Genomic DNA, 16918 nt, shown 5'->3' on the forward strand with positions numbered 1-16918 from the left:
AATACAGACATGGATACTCACCAGTGACTCCCAATGGACGGATGGTGTACTCATTGATTGTGAAGCCCTTTTCTAGGGCATAAGCCCTCATATTCTTATTGAAAATATCACTCCCAGTGAAATAGAGAACACCACAGTAATATTGATCTTTGGGTATCAACCTAAAAAAAATGGACAGTAGATACATTTTTTTACTATGCATTTCGAGTTTGGCAAATATAGGACTCCTAAAATTAACAAGGAACAAAATACCTAAAATAAGCCTAAGTGGTCTAATAACTTGGAGAAGACTATCATTAGGTAGGCTGCTCAAATCACTCCAACCTTGTAATTTGTTTAGGTTTCGGTAAACTTTGTTTTGAAAGAGGTGTGGAGAAATGAAATTGCATTATCACTTATTACAACTAACTTAGCCCAGGCAGGAAATGACTTTTGAGCTGTGGAAGGCATCATGGTGAGGTGCAAATCTAGAGAAAATAAATCAGATTCCATAGACAGTCGTTATTCTTTACATACTTTGGCGCTAAACATTGCATTTGGCAAGAACATATGGCTCTTTAGGCTAAAAAGAGGCTCTAGATATAAATGTGAACTCTAACATAGAAACAGGGAGAAAACAAGGGAAAAAACAAGGGAAAAAAACGCTGGGAAAAATTAACAGGTCAGCAACAAAGTATGAACAATACCTGATATCAATTCTTCTGTGTGGATATTCTTTTTCATCATTTTTACTGGGAAGTTGGCAAACACCCTAAAATGAATATTTTAAACCATGTTTAAAGATTTTCTAAACTTAAGGCTTAATTTTAATCAAGTAAAACACAAAGTCATTTTTGTTTTTAGTGTTGGCAGCTCTAGAATTCTGAGCACTTTTAACTTAGCAGCTTTTGTGAGCGATATACTATCACCACCTGTCTATTATGCTTCATGATAATTACAGAACTACACAAAACGCAAACGAGGATTCTCATGATGAGGATTTGGCCTTTGCATGATTCTAAACAAGAAACTCATCAAAGAAAACACTGAAGATGAAACACAGAGATCAAGATAAACAGAAGACAGCAACGTGGAAGAAACAATCATTATGCAGGAAGAAGGAAACAAAAAACAGCTACCAGTAATAGTCTCAGATAACCAGAGACATTCTATCCATGAAATAAGAACAGAATGCTACAGAAATCCCTTGGGAAAGGTTTAACTCAAAATTTAAAATGATAGGTAGCAGAAGTAAAAGAGTTTGAAATTGAAGACATCTCTCAGACACTACAAGGGAGAAAGACATGGAAAATAAGAAAAAAAGGGGATAAGAAAATGAGAGGATAGCCGGGCGCGGTGGCTCAAGCCTGTAATCCCAGCACTTTGGGAGGCAGAGGCGGGTGGATCACAAGGTCAAGAGATCGAGACCATCCTGGTCAACATGGTGAAACCCCGTCTCTACTAAAAATACAAAACATTAGCTGGGCATGGTGGCGCGTGCCTGTAATCCCAGCTACTCAGGAGGTTGAGGCAGGAGAATTGCCTGAACCCAGGAGGAGGAGGTTGCAGTGAGCCGAGATCGTGCCATTGCACTCCAGCCTGGGTAAGGAGAGCGAAACTCTGTCTCAAAAAAAAAAAAAAAAAAAGAAAACGAGAGGATCACTTTCTTCCTTCTCCATAGGTGAGTTTGCATTATATGTCTACAGTTTTCAAACAAAAGTCATCCAAGTCTGTTTTATCTTTTCCCTTTCCAGAAAGACAGGCAAAAAATCTGGACTGGTCAGTAACCCATACATACGTAAAATGAACTATAAACACCACCGAATTTCCAATTAAAAGTGTCAAATGCTACATTCTAAGAAAAATACACAAGTGACAGTCTTCTGGTCCCCAAGAGTGGTCAAGTTAACACACATGCCACTAAAAGTCATCCTTTTTCACTCAGTAAAATAGGAAAATTAAAATCTAAACTAATTCTTTAGCTGTTCTTATGGAAGAAAGATTAATGAAACACATTTACCTTCAAAATATGAAACCAACCTTCTTAGGCACTAACAAGTTCCAACTCAACTTCCACCTTCAAGTGGATCAGAAGTCATTTCCACCTGGAATTACCAGGAGGTATTACCTTGCGGATGCGGATGTCTAGATGCCACAGGGAATGATCTCGTTGTTTGTCACATCAGTAATAGGATTTTATCTCATGGCTTTGTTCCTTTCCTCAAGGCTAATTTTATTTCCTGCACTTTTTTTTGAAGTGCTAACGTTAAAGAATTTCTCTGTTTTACTGTAAATTCTTTATTAGATTGAGTGGATTAGCTTTGTTTGGCATTTCATTTGGGCAGCTTCATGCTGAGTATCTGAAATAAAGCCTCTTTCATTTCCTTGGGGTAGCCATGGTATCTCCTATTGTCCCTTGAACTCTTCCTGCAGATATTTCACAGAAAATCACCCAAGGCCAAACTTACACAAAATACTGAAATTTGGAATGTCACTCACCTTATATAAAACCAATAGTTAAATGCAGAGGAATTTTTTTTTCTTCTGAATGTTTTTCTGTTCACAGGCAGAACAGCTCAATTACCTAAAGACTGTGCCTGGTACAAGATGACCTGGAGAAACCATGGCTTTCCTATGGTTTGATTACGATTAGCTTAAAGGAATGTGTGTCTTGAAGATAACTTGAAAAACACATGGATAGGCATACTTTTAAGACTAGTCAGTGGTGACAGCAAGAAGAGGTTTTGCAAAAAATAGGATAAGGAATGAGAATGGTTTATTTCACTACATAAGTTGAATTCATTTTGCAGCCAATTTCCTTTCAGAAGCCTAAAGCTCTTAGCTTCTTTGGATACCTCACTCATGCTCATTTCGATAGGCTTGCTGCTCGGACTCCTGCCTAGCTACCTCTTCCCTCAGATACCTGCTTAGCTAACTCCCTCTGTCTTTCTCTAAGTCTCATGTTCTCAACGAGGCTGCCTCCAACCACACTATTTAATACTGACTCCTGCACTCCCCTCTTCACTACATTGTTCTTCCTTTTTAAAAAATAACACTGCCCTAACCTATAATTCACATATTTATGTTCACTGTTAACTATCAGTCCCTTCCCATAATCCTCAAATATGAGTTTTACTTAAATTCATGGATACATCCCAAGCTTTGAGAACAGTGCCTGGAATGTAGGAGATGCTTGTACGGATTTGCTGAGGTGACTGAATACAACTTCCCGCCCTGGGGGAGCTCACTTTCCTCATTTCATTCTCCTTTCATGTTGTGATCTTCTCTCTCTATCCCTTCTTCTGTGTCCCAACCTAATCCTTACCAGGTCACCTTCCTCTCCAGATCCATTTCCACACAGATGATACCTTATATTTGTGCAGCTCTCTTTGTGCAACTCTTGGAAGATCCAGTATCTCTGAAATTGTGCAACTTATTTGTACATCAAATATTTGTACAAATCCTTCAGTTTCCACATATATTATTTAACTTTGATCTGCATAATGGTCTTCTGACGTAGGGCAAATATCAATTTTAAAGGTAAAACTCAGGCCTTCTAGAAGTAAATCCACCTCCCCAATGCCACACAGTAATGGAGCCAGAAGAAGATCCCCTATCTTCTGTTTCCAAATCTATTCTTCTACAATGAAAGATACAAACCACCTCTTAACTGTCTCCAAAATTGACTTGAAAGTTGACCTACAGTGCTTCTCTTCCTAACAATGATTACAAATGTCAAAATAGCACACTCAAATATGGTATTTTTTAAGTTCCAGGGAATAAGAACCACAGGTAAAGCATCCAAACTTTGTCAAAAACCACCTGCTAAGATGGATTCCTATGTGGCAACATAAAGGCCTTAGTTCCTTGTTCTTATTGTCACCCGAGTCCTCTACACTTTAAAAACAAATAAACAAAGGCAGTCTTCTTGTTTTTAACCTGTTTTCTTCTGGAAATATGTCTGGGGGATGCCTTTCCTGGCAATACTTCTAGATGTGCTGCCAGATATATGACTGAAAGACTAGGAGGCAAGATAGGGCATGGTTCCTACAATCCCAGCTCTATCCTACAATGGGTGGGTGGCTTAGTCTTTTCTGTAGCACATGTACAGTGAGATCTGAACTGCCCTAATCTCTAGCAGTCCCTGGGATTTGGCTGCCCTTGCACTTCCCAGGCAAAGGGTTTCCTTTCTTTGATTGAGCAACTACTGGGATAATCCAAATCCACCGCTATCAACAAGATCACACAGACTTGGCTACCCACCTTTCCTTTTCAGGTTACACCCAGCCCACTAGCTTATACTTTTTCCTTGGTTTTTGTGTTTTTTTTTGAGAGGGAGTCTTGTTCTGTTGCCTAGGCTGGATGGAACGCAGTGGCAAGATCTCAGCTCACTGCAACCACTGACTTTCACGGAGATGATACTGGAGGAAGAGATTTAGACCAGAGAGGTCCCAAGAACATGCCCAGACATAGCAAGACACTTTTCTACTGTGCAAAACATCCAACTTGTCTAGTAGATATTGTTTTTAGGATTTTATCTGACTGAATATTCCTTAAATTTAAGATTCATGCACATTCATTTTGAGTGAATTAAAATCCATCTAAATATGAAAAGGTTGTTCATGGGGCACACACAAGTCTTATTTTTAATACCATCTCATGTACGTATATACTTTTGGGCACAAAGTAAGACTACAAAACCTGACAGAGTCAAGAGAACAAATCAGAGATTTAATTTCCAAAGACTGACTAGAACCTTTACTTTTATCTTCCCGAAGTTCATTTGGAAGCATTGTTAAAGCGTGACCAGCTTAGAAAATACACTTTCACAGCCTACCAATATCACCATAAACTTAATGATTTTGTGTACGTATGTGGGTTAAATATACACAACACATAATTTACCATCTATTTTTTTTTTTTTTTTTGAGATGGGGTCTTGCTCTGTCACCACGCTAAAGTGCAGTGGTGCAATGGCTCACTATAACCTCGAACTCCTGGGTTCAAGCCATTCTCCCACCTTAGCCTCCCAAGTCTCTGGGATTATAGATGTGAGCCACTGGGACTGACTACTATTTTAACCATTTTTAAATATACCATTCTGTGGCATTAAGTACATTTGCATTGTTGTACAACCATCACCACCATTCAACTCCAGAACGTTTCATCCTCCCCAACTGAAACTCTGTGCCATTTAAACACCAACTCCCTGTTACCGTCTCCTTCCAGGCCCTGGCAAACGCCCCTCTACTTTCTGAACATGATAATTTAATTATCTTCCTCAACTATATTCTACTTTTGGCTAAAAGTCTTGTCAAACCTATGCACTCAGACTTAGCAATTGTAGCATGTCCACTCTTCAAAAGCACAGTCTTTTTCCTTTCAGTCATATAACCTAGGAAAAGTAGAACGTGGATAAAAATGGACTCAAATGATGTATATAAGTGACCAGAACACTTAACGACACCTTAAAAAAGACGTAAGAGGCCGGGCACAGTGGCTCATGCATGTAATCCTAGTACTTTGGGAGGCCAAGGAGGGTGGATCACTTGAGCTGATGAGTGTGAGACCAGTCTGGGCAATATGGTGAAACCACATCTCTACAAAAAATACAAACATTAGCTGGGCATGGTGGTGTGCACCTGTAGTCCCAGCTACTCAGGAGGCTGAGGTGAGAAAATTGCTTGGACCCCGGAGGCTGAGGCTGCAGTAAGCCATGTTTTCACCACTGCACTACAGCTTAGGTGACAGAGAAAGACCTTGTCTCCAAAAAAAAAAGTAGTAAGAATCTTAATTCTAGGCTGGGCATGGTGACTCATGCCTGTGATCCCAGCACTTTGGGAGGCCATGGCAGGCAGATCACCTAAGGTCAGGAGTTCGAGACCAGCCTGGCCAACACAGTGAAACCTGGTCTCTAATAAAAACTAAAAAATTAGCTGGGTGTGGTAGCGGGAGCCTGAAATCCCACTACTCCAGAGGCTGAGACAGGAGAATCACTGGAACCTGGATGGCAGAGGTTGCAGTGAGCTGAGATCACCCCACTACACTCAAGCCTGGGTGATGAGAGTGAAACTCCATCTCAAAACAAATAAACAAAATCTTAATTTTAGATTTCTATCTGCCTTCCTGTTGGTGTTCATATAGGACCATTTATTAATCTGTTTTTAATCCACTGGCCATTCATCTTGAATTATTAAGTCTTAATTCCTCCCTAATCAACTTCCCTCATTATCATTCCATGTAACATGTTTCTTCCCCTGAGTGTTCCATCACAGACCCTGATGACTTTTCTTTCTTTGGTGTTGAAATAGATTAATACTTTTCAATCAATTCTAACTTAACTTACTGAAGAATTCTGAGTCAGAGAATATGAGAACCATTTGCTGTTTTAGGGAAAAACTTACTTTGTGTCAAAGTCATTACTGATACTTTCAAAAAGCAGATTATGCCTAATTAACTATTATGATAACATAGGTTATTTACAAGTGGAGAATTAAAAGAAAATTCTTTCCTAAAATATTCTGAGTAGTTATGAAAATCAGGCATCCTCCTGATTATTTTTCTTTCGGGTCTCATGGATAGTCTATTTGTTGACTGTAATTCAAAGCTACCATGAAGTCATACACTCAGAATGGTTATTGAACAGTCTCCAAGGTTTTTTCAGATGTACTAACTCTAACAAGTACTTACCATGAATTTTGTCTCACCCTTCGACAGGGTATCTGTGATAAAATGAACTTTTTGTAACTGCTCCACAACCTGATGTAATAATTTTGGCTGTAGAATCATAATTAGGGAATAAGAAAAAAAGTAATTACTTTGTAACGGCAAGAAAATATTTAACAATATTTTTGGAGACAGAGTCTTGCTATATTGCACAGAATGGAGATTGTGCTATTCACAGGTACAGTCATGGCAAACTATAGCCTTGAACTCCTGGACCTAAGTGATCCTCCCACCTCAGCATCCAGAGTACCAGGAATGACATCTCGCCTGGCTAAGAAAATCTTTTTTTTTTTTCTTCAGGGAATCGAACCTGGCAAGAAAACATTTATTTTTATTTATTTATTTATTTTTTTAAAGATGGGGTTTCACCATGTTGGTCAGGCTGGTCTTGAACCCCTGACCTCAGGTGATCCGCCCACCTTGGCCTCCAAAGTGCTTGGATTACAGGCGTGAGCCACTGCGCCCAGCTGAAAACATTTTTAACATGAGTTTTCTAATTATTTGTGGAGAAATCTCTATGTTTTTAATGTTCTGAGCAAGTACCTTTTCCCTCTAATAGAAAATTCATCTTATCAAATAAAACGTATTTTTAGAAACCACTGTTTAAGGTACTGTTTAATAATTGTTAAAACAATTATTAGTTGTGTTTATCTGTTTCCTTAAATCAAAGAGTTTTGCTGTTCTTGAAATGGCTCATGGGAAAAAAATCAATCAAAGAGTCAGCTGTTTCATCTTTCAAAGGCATATGTTCTCAAATAAAAAATGTTTTGCCTTCACAGGTTTTCTAATAGAAGTAAGGTTTCTCAATATTCCATTTTTTAAGAGAAAATATTCCTTTAATGCAAACCTGATTATAGTGCTTCTAAAAAATTTATGACAGACAGCAAATCATTCTAAAACTATTATATTAAACATCACCTCTTTCGGCTGGGCATGGTGGCTCACGCCTGTAATCCCAGCACTTTGAGAGGCCGAGGCGGGCGGATCACAAGGTCAGGAGTTCGAGACCAGCCTGGCCAATATGGTGAAACCCTGTCTCTACTAAAAATACAAAAGTTAGCTGGGCATGGTGGTAGGCACCTGTAGTCCCAGCTACTCAGGAAGCTGAGGCAAGAGAATCGCTTGAACCCAGGAGGCAGAGGTTGCAGTGAGCCGAGATTGTGCCACTGCACTCCAGCCTGGGAAACAGAGTGAGAATCCGTCTCAAAAAAAAAATGTCATCTCTTTCAAATGTCAGACTGTCTTTGAGCTCCTCATGGAAGAACAATAGGTATCCCTTTTGAGAACTTTGCCTTTCACAGAATTCAATCAATATAAAGCTCTTCAGCAGATTTTCAGGAAGGCGAAAACAAAACTTACTCTGAAAATATGCAACTATCATTTAAAAAGTGAAATACAGCATTGTGTAAGACTAATTGCATTGATTATAAACTCTGAGGCACCTGTTTGGTTGATTCTGAAGTGAAGCTTGGATGGGTCAGGAGAACATCCATGTCACCACTGGACTCTGCACCTGTGATGACAGAAAACACATATGAGATTGTCCACATAAATGTATCAATTGGGCAAATGGAACCAAGCTGATGACACACACAGAAGAGCCTTACTTCTTACAGCCTAACTTTCTATTTCACTGTGCTTCATAGTCAGAATTAGTTAAAAGATTTCAATTTTCTGTCCAACTATTCAGTGGTATTGATGTAGACAGCAGAATCTGTGATGACAACAGTAATCGGCATTAGATATACATTACATACAAAGGGTTAATTTAATGTGTTAAAAATGCACCTAAGTAACTACTCACTAATGAATTAAAACAATACTTTAAAAAACACCTATGAACAATTCTATTTGTAAAAATCTCAAATTAAACAATATACTCTAACTCCATAAACGATATTCAGAAAACACATTTTGGGTGGGCACGGTGGCTCATGCCTGTACTCCTAGCACTTTGGGAGGGTGAGGTCAGAGGATCACTAAGCCCAAGAGTTCGAGACCAACCCAGTCAACATAGAAAGACCCAGGCTCTCTTTTTTTCTTCTTTTTTTTTTTTTTTTAAAGAAAACCCATTTCGATTCTTATAACTGAACTCAATTAATGAATGTTATACTATTATGGTATCATGGAAAAGAACACAGCACTTTATAATGATTTAGGTTTTCGTCTTGATCTATACTCTACAAACACAGAGCTTCAGGCAAGTTATACACAGCTATTTAAACCTTTCTTTTACTACATTCTATTAAATTATGCCTCCACTTAGATGGAATTTTTTCATTTTACTTTTTTTTTTCAGTGTTGCAAATGAGGACTCCTCATTCCTCTAGACCTCAGTTTCCTTATATGTAAACTACTAAAAACTACTTCATACGCTATTATGTAAGTAAGTAAGAACATATGTAAAAACGTCCACTATAGTGCCTGGCACGTAGCATAAAATAATCCAATTTCTCTCCTTGCTTTCATTTTGGTAAGTACAATATAGGCCAAACATACTTTTGGTGACTAAAGATCTCAGTGTCTTTGTGATCCTCCCACTTTTGGCCTCCTAAAATGCTGAGATTAAAAGCATGAGCCACAGCACCTTAACCAAATATTTAAATAGAAAGAGGACTAGGCCGGGCACAGTGGCTCATGCCTGTAGTCCTAGCACTTTGGGAGGCCAAAGTTGGTGGATCACTTGAGGTCAGGAGTTCAAGGCCAGCCTGGACAACATGGTGAAACCCCTTTTCTACTAAAAAACAAATAAAAATTAGCCTGGTATTGTGGTGCATGCCTGTAATTTCAGCTACTGAGGAGGTTGAGGCAGAAGAATTGCTTGAACCCAGGAGGCGGAGGTTGCAGTGAGCCAAAACCGTACCACCATACTCCAGCCTGGGTGACAGAGTGAAACTCCATCTCAAAAAATAAGAACATGACTAGACTCAGTGTGTACTGGACATACATGGAAGCTATTTTAATAAAGAAAATTATATTGTCTTCTCTTCTTCTCACTTCCTTCTAAAAGCTGGATGTCTTCCACCATCCACCAACAAAAATGTTTCACTTTATTTAAAAAATCAAACACAAACTGTATGAGCAAAAGAAGAGAAACAACCCAAGGGTCCATTAATATGGACTGGATAAATAAATGAGTATGATACATGTATACAACTGAATGTTATGCAGCTACAAAAAAAATAAGGGGCCGGGCGCGGTGGCTCAAGGTTGTAAACTCAGCACGCTGGGAGGCTGAGATGAGTGGATCACTTGAGCCCAGGAGTTCGAGACCAGCCCAGGCAACATAGTGAAACCACATCTCTACCAAAAATAAAAAAAATTAGCCAGGGATGGTGGCATGTGCCTGTGGTCCCAGCTACTCTGGAGGCTTAAGTGGGAGGATCACTTCAGCCCAGGAGGCACAGGTTGCGGTGAGCCGAGACCATGCCACTATACTCCAGCCTGGGCAACAGAGTGAGACCCCATCTCAAAAAAATAAATAAGGAAGTTTTCTATATATTGATATGGAAAAATCTCCAGGATGTATTTTTAAGTGAAGAACGCAAAGTACAGTGTTGTATATATATTATGTTACTTTATGAAAGAAAGGGAGAAGAATGAAGTCAAGATGGCATACTAACATTTAGTTGTATTTTCATGAAGAAACATTGCAAGAATCCACAGGAAAGTGGTTCTTAACGGGACAGTAATAGGAGGGTGCACACAGAGGAAGTGAGACACAGTACACCTTTTTATATGAAAGCATGTAACCATACAATATACCCCAAAAAAAGTAAAAATAAAATAGAAATAAATAAAACCAGGAAGGTTGTCATAGCCAACAGAACATGCATTTGGCTTGCTGTGCCTCCAAATCTACATTTTGAAAACACAGAATCCCGGCTCCCACTCAAGGAGATTCTTATTTAGTAGATTTGTAGCAGGCTAAAACATGTATTTTTTTTCTTTTTGTTTAAGTCCTAGGTATTTCTGATGCAGACATACTTGAACAACTTGTTAACTTCTTTTCTCTCATTTTGCAAGTATGGAATCCAAGACCAGGAGAGACATAATAGCGGTAGATTTGGCCTCAGACCCCAGGTCTTTTGACCCCAGTCCAACATTCTTTCTATTGATCAGTGAGTATGGATTGAGTTTTCTCCCCCCAACTCTAGATTCTTGCAGCAGCTACCCAGAGTATTTCTGATAAGCCGTCACCTAATTCCCAGCCAAAACTCCATAGGTGGCCAAAGATTCAGTTCAGGTATCTACTCTGAAATGTTTTAAATAAGGTTCTTCTACTCCAATTTTAAAAGTTAGTATTTTTAAGCATATGTGAGCTTTTCAAAATTTTAAACCAGCAAGACACCAGGATTGTGTGGTTCTTAGTTTGCTCACATTCACATAGTAAGTAGAACAGAACTCTTCTGAAGAACTTGGCTGTTATGAGAATTGGTTTTGAACTGGTACTTCTAAGACATCATTCTTAGCTCTATTACAGAAAACTTGGGCAGGTGGGCGTGGTGGCTCACACCTGTAATCCCAGTACTTCGGGAGGACAAGGTGGGTGTATCACAAGGTCAAGGGATGGAGACCATCCTGGCCAACACGGCGAAACCCCATCTCTACTAAAAATACAAAAATTAGATGGGCATGGTGGTGCATGTCTATAGTCCCAGCTACTTGGGAGGTTGAGGCAGAAGAATCTCTTGAACCCAGAAGGTGGAGGTTGCAGTGAGCCAAGCTCACACCACTGCACTCTAGCCTGGCGATGGTGTGAGACTCTGTCTCAAAAAAAAAAAAAAAAAAAAACTTGGAAAATAAGAAAGGTAAATAAACAAAACTGCCCACAACCTCACAATTATCTAGCTAGACAACCATTACTAGCATTTCAATATACTTAAATCCATTTAATAAATTTTATTATAACTAGTCATTAAGATAGCATCCTGTAATAAAATCAGGATGAATTTCCCCTAGTTACATATTCCCATGTACAAATAAATAACCTTAACTAATGGGTCTTAATGAGTCTACAAAGTACCACAAATTATATCTTTTTAATCCAAGTTCTTAACATACATTAGGCAATTTTAACATCAGGGCATAAACAACCCAAAATTATGAAGCAGGTTACCTCTTCTGAAACTGCCACAGACCGTAGCAATGTATTCAGAATCCACTTTTTTAACTTCATTTAGTACAATATCCTAATAGAAGAAAAATTAAGTCAGTATTGTCCTAAAATGGCTTTTCACCAAGTGACACTCTCAATTCTAATCAAAGAATATAATTTGACACATCTTACTTGCATTTGTAACATCTCTTCACGAGGAATTCTTTTTTCAAAATCCCCAAAATATCTATAAAGACAGAATAAGTAGACAAAAGATTTTTGTAAAATTTATTCAGTGCTGGCTATGCAGCAGGTCTTTTTATTTTTTTTTTTGAGACCGAGTCTTGCTCTGTCACCTAGGCTAGAGTGCAATGGTGCAATCTTGGCTCACTGCAACCTCCATTTCCCGGGTTCAAGCGATTCTCCTGCCTCAGCCTCCAAAGTAGCTGGGATTACAGGCTCGTGCCACCACGCCCAGCTAATTTTTGTATTTTTAGTAGACACGGGGTTTCGCCATTTTGGTCAGGCTGGTCTCGAGCTCCTGACCTTGTTATCTGCCCACCTCCGCCTCTCAAAGTGCTGCGATTACAGTTGTGAGCCACTGTGCCCAGCTGATTTTTGTAAAATTTAAATCTTCTTAAAAATTAAATTGCCTCGGCCAGGCACGGTAGCTCACACATGTAGTCCCAGCACTTTGGGAGGCCGAGGAAGGCGGATCACGAGGTCAGGAGATCGAGACCATCCTGGCTAACCTTGTCTCTACTAAAAATACAAAATTTAGCTGGGCATGGTGGCATGAGCCTGTAGTCCCAGCTACTTGGGAGGCTGAGGCAGGAGAATTACTTGAACCTGGTAGGCAGAGGTTGCAGTGAGCCAAGATTGTGCCATTGCACTCCAGCCTGGGTGACAGAATGAGGCTCTGTCTCAAAAAAAAAAAATAATAATTAAATTGCCTCTTATAACAATTGTTCATGTCATACCAGCAGATCATCCTCATGAATCAAGGCTAGAATGAATTCACTGAGACTATAACAGCAAAATTGGGGGTAGGGTAAATGGGGGAAGGTTTATTCCTAAATTGGATCAAAATCCTTAAGTGTCATCCTTTGTAATATTCCAAAGACTCCATCTAAACTCATTTGTAAATAAGCTACATATTCATGTAACAAGTAAATAGTAAATAAATATGTTTAAGTTAGGGCATATTTTCAAAGTAGACTGCTCTCTACCGACAAGGCAAGGGGTTACAGTTTACCACTCTTACATCCTGCAAAATTGTATTTTCAAATACTGTCTTGCAACATGGATGAACTCAGGCAACAATATGCTAAGTGAAAGAAGTCAGTCACAAAAGACACATATTGTATGACTTCATTTACATTAAGTGCCCAGAATAGGCAAATCCGTAGAGACCAAAAGTAGATGAGTAGTTGCACAGGTCTTAGGTGCAGGTAGGGGAGGCAATGGGAGAATGGCTAGTAATAGGTACAGGGTTCTTTTTGAGATAACAAAAATATCCTAAAACTGACTGTAGTGATGGTTGCACAACTCTGTGAATATACTAAAAGTCACTGAATTGTATATTTTAAGAGTTGCACAAATACTCAAAGTCACTGAATTGTATATTTTAAATGCATCAATTATAGGACATATGAATTACTAAAAGTCATTGGATTGTGTATTTTAAATAGATGATTACCGGATATATGAATTACATCTCAATAAGGCTGTTAGACAAGTACTAAGTGTGAAACAACATCTAAGCATATGCTTCAGCATGATGGAGCACTTGTTCAGACAATTCTTACCCAAACCAGTTCTTCAGAAGACCTCCATTTACTACAGAAATGCCAGGAAAGCAAGAACCATACCATCCTGGTCTCTTTCTAGCTCAAAATTTTGGAATGATAGTATAAGTTTAAAATACTATGGTAGGCTGGGTACGGTGGCTGACACCTGTAATCCCAGCATATTGGGAGGCTGAGGTGGGCGGATCAACAGGTCAGGAGTTTGACACCAGCCTGACTAACATGGTGAAACCCCATCTCCACTAAAAATACAAAAATTAGTTGGGCGTGGTGGCGCGTGCCTGTAATCCCAGCTACTCAGGAGGCTGAGGCAGGAGAGTCACTTCAACCTGGGAGGCAGAGGTTGCAGTGAGCCAAGATCGTGCCACTGCACTCCAGCCTGGGCAACAGAGTGAGACTCCATCTTAAAAAAAAAAAAAAAAAAATTATGATAAAGCATCAACAGGAAAATTCAAAAGGTTATTAGGACCGCATCACCAACACCACTATAAAATGCCAGAAAAGATACATGGAGTGCTTATGTATTATAACTATAAATAATTAGAAAGCAGGCTCCCAAACTATATCTGGTACACAAAACAATTATTGATGCTGATATAGAAACATGCCTACTAGTTATTCCTGTATGGTTATTTAGGTGTGAGGTTTTTCCTTTTTTTAAATTTAGTTTTTCACAGTGATGTCCTATCTTCAGGTAGATTATAAACTCCTTAAAATCTACACTGAACCTCTCTGTATCTTTACCTCAGACCTAGTGCAGTGCTTTGTACAATGTGAGCATGAAATACACACCCGCTGACTGGCTGATACACTCAGTCCTAGATATTTTAAAACGAAGTTCCCTGTTAAAGCAAAAATAAATAAATAAAATAAGAGAAATCCTTAAAACAAGTAAACTAGAAAGCAAAAGCGAAAGCACTATGTGAACACAGGCAGATACTCTACAAAATTCCACAAATCTTAGCACTTCTGAATAGAAAAATGGTTGTGGATTAGCTAAGTTTGAAGAGTCCTTGTGGTGTATAAAAGAATGTCTATAAACATTTTACTTTTATATCTCAAGAATCAAAAGAAAATTTGCTGTCTTACTTCAGCCCAATTCGCTGATGATGGTTTAATTTATCTTCATTTTTTCTGAGATCTGTATAGAAGATAAATAAAGTTGACAAGTTAATTGAAATGCTTTTGGGGGAAAATGCTAAACTCAATGACCCTTTTTACAAAGAACCACCTGGGGAACAAATACACTGAAATGTCTGAAAACACAATGAGACAAAAATTTCAGATATGAAGAGCTAGATAAAAGTGACTCTTCAAATCAACGTAGTAAAACCTAAAGGCTGATTTCATGGTCCTTTTTATTTACTGAACAAAATTTTAACTAGAGTTACATAATAAAATAGTAGATAAAACATTATAGAATCAGGCCAGGCACAATGGCTCACGCCGGTAATCCCAACACTTTGGGAGGCCTAGGTAGGTGGATCACCTGAGGTCAGGAGTTCAAGACCAGCCTGGCCAACACGGTGAAATCCTGTCTCTACCAAAAATGCAAAAAATTAGCCAGGTGTGGTGGTGCGCCCCTGTAATCCCAGCTACTCGGGAGGCTGGGACAAGAGAATCACTTGAATCTGGGAGGCAGAAACTGCAGTGAGCCAAGATCATGCCATTGCACTCCAGCCTGGGTGACAGAGTGAGACATCATCTCAAAAAAACAAAAACAAACAAAAAAACCAGAATCACATCAAATTTTACTGACTATAGCAAAATACAACCTTATAAGAACCAATATGGTTTAATTTATTGTTAAGAGCAGTAACCACAACTTCTAAATGTTTTCTGATTAACTAGGTTTATTTATATTGTTCATTTGTTCATGCACTCTTTCATTCCATTAGTACTGAGTACTAGAATTGTGCAGGCATTGTGCTAAAAATCCTGTTGAAAGGAAAACTATTACTATGTATTCATTTTTTTAACTTAAAAATTGTTAGAACATCCCATATTAAGTCTAAAAAGTGACTTAGTTCCATTTAGGTGTTCCTTTACTGGGCATGAGTCCAGCTGTGAGCCTCGTTAAAGAAATAGCAAGGATGAAGGGGGAGGAGGGAAAAAAAAAAGAAATAGCAAGATAAGCATGCTTCAAAAGCAATGCCTATAAGCCCCCTTATATTCACAAATACACATATTCCCTCTCGAGATATATATTGCAGAAAAATAAGCATCTTTATGAAACATAAAGCAATTGATATTTCCTATGGTTGTGTGCACACAGAAAACACTAAAGTATATTATATAGATATATATAGTTATAGATATCAACAGTTGTATTACATATCTGTGAATTATGAAATATAAAAACCAGAACAGTAGATCCTTGACACTCCCAAGAGATGCAACTCAATACCTCCAAGAAACCCATAGATTCCTGACCCCTTTAGCCAATCATTTCTCTCATACAAGCTGTCTACACCACAAGCAGCAAAGTATAAACCCTCCAGAGATGCACATGTAGAGTTCATTCTCTAGCAATGTGGCTCACACAAATTCTTAACTTAGTACTATTACTAATCATGCCACATAAGAGTTGGTTACCATTTTTAAGTAGTGCTTACTATGTACTAGGCACACTGCTAACTGCTTTACACGTATTATTGCATTTAATCATATGAAGCACAAATACCCATTTTGTAGGTGTGAAACTGAAGCAACACGGTCATCCCACTCTAATAAAGTAGTGGAGGTGGGATTCAAAGCCAGGTCAGTCTCCAAAACCTGTCTACCTAAACATTGGGCTGCCTGCAAATAGCTGAACTCACAAATACTGAATCCCGAATGCCATGGATATGCTGTAATGAATTTGTATGTCTACATACACCCACAAAAAGCATAAAGAGATGCTAAAGGCTTTTACATGGAACCACATGTAAAGGATTACTATAGGAAAACATTTTATAATTACTTGTTAGGCTCTATTTTTATCACTTCTTTGAAAGCAAAAATTTCTTTAATAACCATTACATTCATGCCTGTAATCCCAGCACTTTGGAAGGCCAAGGCAGGTGGATTGCCTGAGCTCAGGAGTTCACAACCAGTCTGGGCAACATGGTGAGACCCGATCTCTACTAAAATACAAAATAATATTAGTCGGGTTGTAGTGGTGAGTGCCAGTAGTCCCAGCTACTCGGGAGGCTGAGGCAGGAGAACTGCTTGAACTCGGGAGGCGGAGGTTGCAGTGAGCCAAGATTGCACCTCTACACTCAAGCCTAGGTGACAGAGCAAAACTCCGTCACAAAAATTTAAAAAT

The 16918-nt window shown here is 38.8% G+C and overlaps 1 protein-coding gene across 5 annotated transcripts in view; it reads right to left on the bottom strand.

Annotated features, from left to right (window-relative positions):
• The window catches only part of POLB (DNA polymerase beta), a 30875-nt gene that overhangs the window by 1886 nt on the left and 12071 nt on the right, over positions 1-16918 (bottom strand). For 4 of the 5 annotated variants that reach the window (XM_032288072.1, XM_032288074.1, XM_032288075.1 and 1 more), the window contains 7 exons: positions 14701-14752; positions 11996-12050; positions 11825-11897; positions 8148-8218; positions 6670-6756; positions 687-751; positions 22-161 (listed from right to left, as the gene is read on the bottom strand). In XM_032288072.1, the coding sequence (XP_032143963.1) occupies positions 22-161; positions 687-751; positions 6670-6756; positions 8148-8218; positions 11825-11897; positions 11996-12050; positions 14701-14752 (543 nt within the window). The remainder of the gene's footprint in view (positions 1-21; positions 162-686; positions 752-6669; positions 6757-8147; positions 8219-11824; positions 11898-11995; positions 12051-14700; positions 14753-16918) is intronic. The other variant, XM_032288073.1, reaches the window with a different exon arrangement.

The sequence above is a fragment of the Sapajus apella genome, unplaced genomic scaffold (genome assembly GCF_009761245.1).
Source record: "Sapajus apella isolate SASKATOON/1434 unplaced genomic scaffold, GSC_monkey_1.0 scaffold21, whole genome shotgun sequence".
NCBI lineage: Eukaryota > Metazoa > Chordata > Mammalia > Primates > Cebidae > Sapajus > Sapajus apella.